The sequence below is a fragment of the Solanum lycopersicum genome, chromosome 3 (assembly GCF_036512215.1).
Source record: "Solanum lycopersicum chromosome 3, SLM_r2.1".
NCBI classification, from domain to species: Eukaryota; Viridiplantae; Streptophyta; class Magnoliopsida; order Solanales; family Solanaceae; genus Solanum; species Solanum lycopersicum.
In genome coordinates, this window is record NC_090802.1 from 50,568,072 (window position 1) to 50,570,958 (window position 2,887).

General features: G+C 33.8%; 1 protein-coding gene across 1 annotated transcript; it reads left to right on the forward strand.

Annotated features, from left to right (window-relative positions):
• Positions 1–711: 711 nt before the first annotated feature.
• LOC101247796 (probable pectinesterase/pectinesterase inhibitor 17) lies at positions 712–2,664 on the forward strand. Its single transcript, XM_004234884.5, has 2 exons — positions 712–1,625; positions 1,822–2,664. The coding sequence occupies exons 1-2, from the start codon at positions 746–748 to the stop codon at positions 2,511–2,513; spliced, it is 1,572 nt and encodes a 523-aa protein (XP_004234932.2). The 5' UTR covers positions 712–745; the 3' UTR covers positions 2,514–2,664.
• Positions 2,665–2,887: the final 223 nt, after the last annotated feature.

The following is a 2,887-nucleotide window of genomic DNA, read 5'->3' on the forward strand; positions in this document are numbered from 1 at the left end:
ATATTTCAGTTTTAAAACAAATTTATATATATTCTGTATGAGAGTATATAGTATATAAACAGAGCATAGCCTACAATCATAAAGTACATGTAAGTTTTTATTTGTATACCTATGTATTTCTATCTATGTATCTATCTGCGTTTGATTAATGATTGATACATATATTTTTGGTCACAAATTTAATGAGAAAATTTTTTATAATATTATTCAAGGCAGTTTATTGGTGACACATTGATTTTAGTATGATGTTCTTACTTCAAACAAATGAGTAACTCGAACAGGTTTTCATGCAACATTCTAACCGTTGTTGCGTGGACTTCTTGCAAGCTCCTTTATATTTATTTTTTTAAAAATAAATAAATTAGAGAAGTTTAATTAACACGTAACCGAATCACATACGTATGTTGTTTTAAAATAATTTGTTGATATAGAACAGTACATATAGACGTGCAGTACAACTATTTGACAAACAAGTAATTAATTCTTTCATTTGATTGATTTTGATTGGCATTTTATCATTTTAATATTGGTTCCCTAGATTTAGATATGATTAAATTTTGTAAGAAAGATTTTTTAAAACATTCGTCAATAAATTCTTTGTACTTGTAATAATAATTAACGATATAGCATTTGACTTTGCTATAATTTGTGAATCATTCCTTCTCAATCATGCTCATCACCACTTGTCACCTTACTATATAAACTAGTCATCTTCATAGTAATAATCATCCAAAACTCAATCACAATGGCGATAAAGCTTAGTTTCTTTGTGCTACTTATTTCCTTTTCATCATTCTTTTTTCCTATTTTATCGATTAACATTTTCGATAGTGGCATAAATGCTTGGTGCAACAAAACCCCTTATCCTGATCAATGCAAGTATTTCATGAACCATGGTTCGTACCATTTTGCACCCAAGAACAAGATTGATTTCAAGAAAATGGCTGTGAAAATCGCGTTGGAGAGAGCACTTCAAGCTGAGACTTACACCAAAGGACTAGGTGTGAAGTGTAGGAATGAACTCGAAAGGGCAGCTTGGTCCGATTGTGTGAAGCTCTATGAGAGTACAATTCTCCAGCTCAATAAAACACTCGATTCCAATACTAAATGTACTGATTTTGATATACAAACATGGCTAAGTACAGCCATGACAAATCTTGAAACATGTCAAACTGGATTCATTGAGCTAGGCGTTAATTCAGACTACATTTTGCCTAGTCTTATGTCCAATAACGTGTCTGAATTAATTTGTAACACTTTGGCACTCAACAATGTTGACTTTGTATCCAATAGGAAGCAAACGTATAAAGACGGTTTCCCTTCTTGGGTATCTCCAGGCGATAGAAAATTGTTACAATTGTCCTCCATAAGTCCAAATCTTGTGGTGGCTCAAGATGGTACAGGGAATTTTCTCACTATTAAAGCAGCTTTAGACGCTGCCGCCAAAAGAAGTGGAAATGAAAGGTTTGTTATACGTGTGAAACGAGGAGTTTATAGAGAAAATTTGGAGATTGGAAACAAAATGAAGAATATTATGTTGGTTGGCGATGGAATGAAGTACACAATTATCACAGGCAGCCGTAGCGTTGGAGGAGGCTCTACCACGTTTAACTCTGGCACCGTTGGTAAGCTATTTTCAGTATAAGAAAACTGTGAACTACATGGGGATTTTCTAGGGAATTAGAATGAAAATTTACAGAAAAATTTCTTACTGAATCCCTCATATAATTCACATTTTTCTTATAGTGATTGTATATTAGTATACTATTGTATATTGCAAATATGTATAGTTTAACATTTTACCCTGTTATAAAATTGCAGTGGTTACTGGAGAAGGATTTATTGCTCAAGGCATTACATTCCGCAATACAGCTGGTCCAGAAAATCATCAAGCAGTTGCACTACGTTCTGGATCTGATCTATCCGTTTTCTATCGTTGTGGATTTGAAGGGTATCAGGACACTCTCTATGTCCATTCACAACGACAGTTTTATAAAGAATGTTATATTTATGGTACAGTAGACTTTATTTTTGGTAATGCTGCAGTGGTTTTGCAAAATTGCATGATTTTTGCTAGGAGACCTATGGATAAACAAAAGATTACCATAACAGCACAAGGCCGGACTGATCCTAACCAGAACACTGGAATTTCAATACATAACTCGCGAGTTATGGCTGCATCTGACCTTAGGCCTGTGGTAGGTACATTCAAGACATATTTAGGACGACCATGGAAACAATATTCGCGTACTGTTATTATGAAAACCTATCTTGATTCATTGGTGGATCCTGCTGGTTGGCTAGAGTGGGATGGTGATTTTGCTTTAAATACGTTGTATTACGGCGAATACAGGAATAATGGTCCTGGAGCATCGACTAGTAGTAGAGTTAAGTGGCCTGGGTATCGAGTGATCACAAATTCAAATGAAGCAGCAAGGTTCAGCGTGGAAAATTTAATTGCTGGTGGATCATGGTTGCCAGCAACTAATGTGCCATTTCGTGCAGGTCTCTAATGTAACATGATGGTTTTATAATATTGTTGTACGCCTCATTCTTTCTTTTTTTCATTCTTGGCTAAATCAAATGTTGTTTTGTTTTCCAATTTTTGAACCAATAAGTGTGTTCTTGCAAAATATATTAAAGAACATTTGTGGGCTGTGGCAATACCATTTTCATTCTAGTCATCTGGATTTTCTTTTGGAAAGAAGGCAAATATATGATGTTCTTGTTGTTTAACAAATAGATAGCATATTTGCTTGTTTAATTGACAGACTCCCATTTACTAAATTACGGAATCATTTATCTTATTTTTCAATTACTAAATTGTCATGTGGCCTTTAAAATACGGAAAATTATATATAATAGCAAACTATTAATTCATATTAAA

Bases quoted from the DNA above. Each gene is read 5' to 3' on its own strand.
- LOC101247796 (XM_004234884.5), top strand. From the start codon at position 746: ATGGCGATAAAGCTTAGTTTCTTTGTGCTACTTATTTCCTTTTCATCA. The intron at 1,626-1,821 runs GTAAGCTATTTT...ATAAAATTGCAG, and splicing joins GTTTAACTCTGGCACCGTTG to TGGTTACTGGAGAAGGATTT.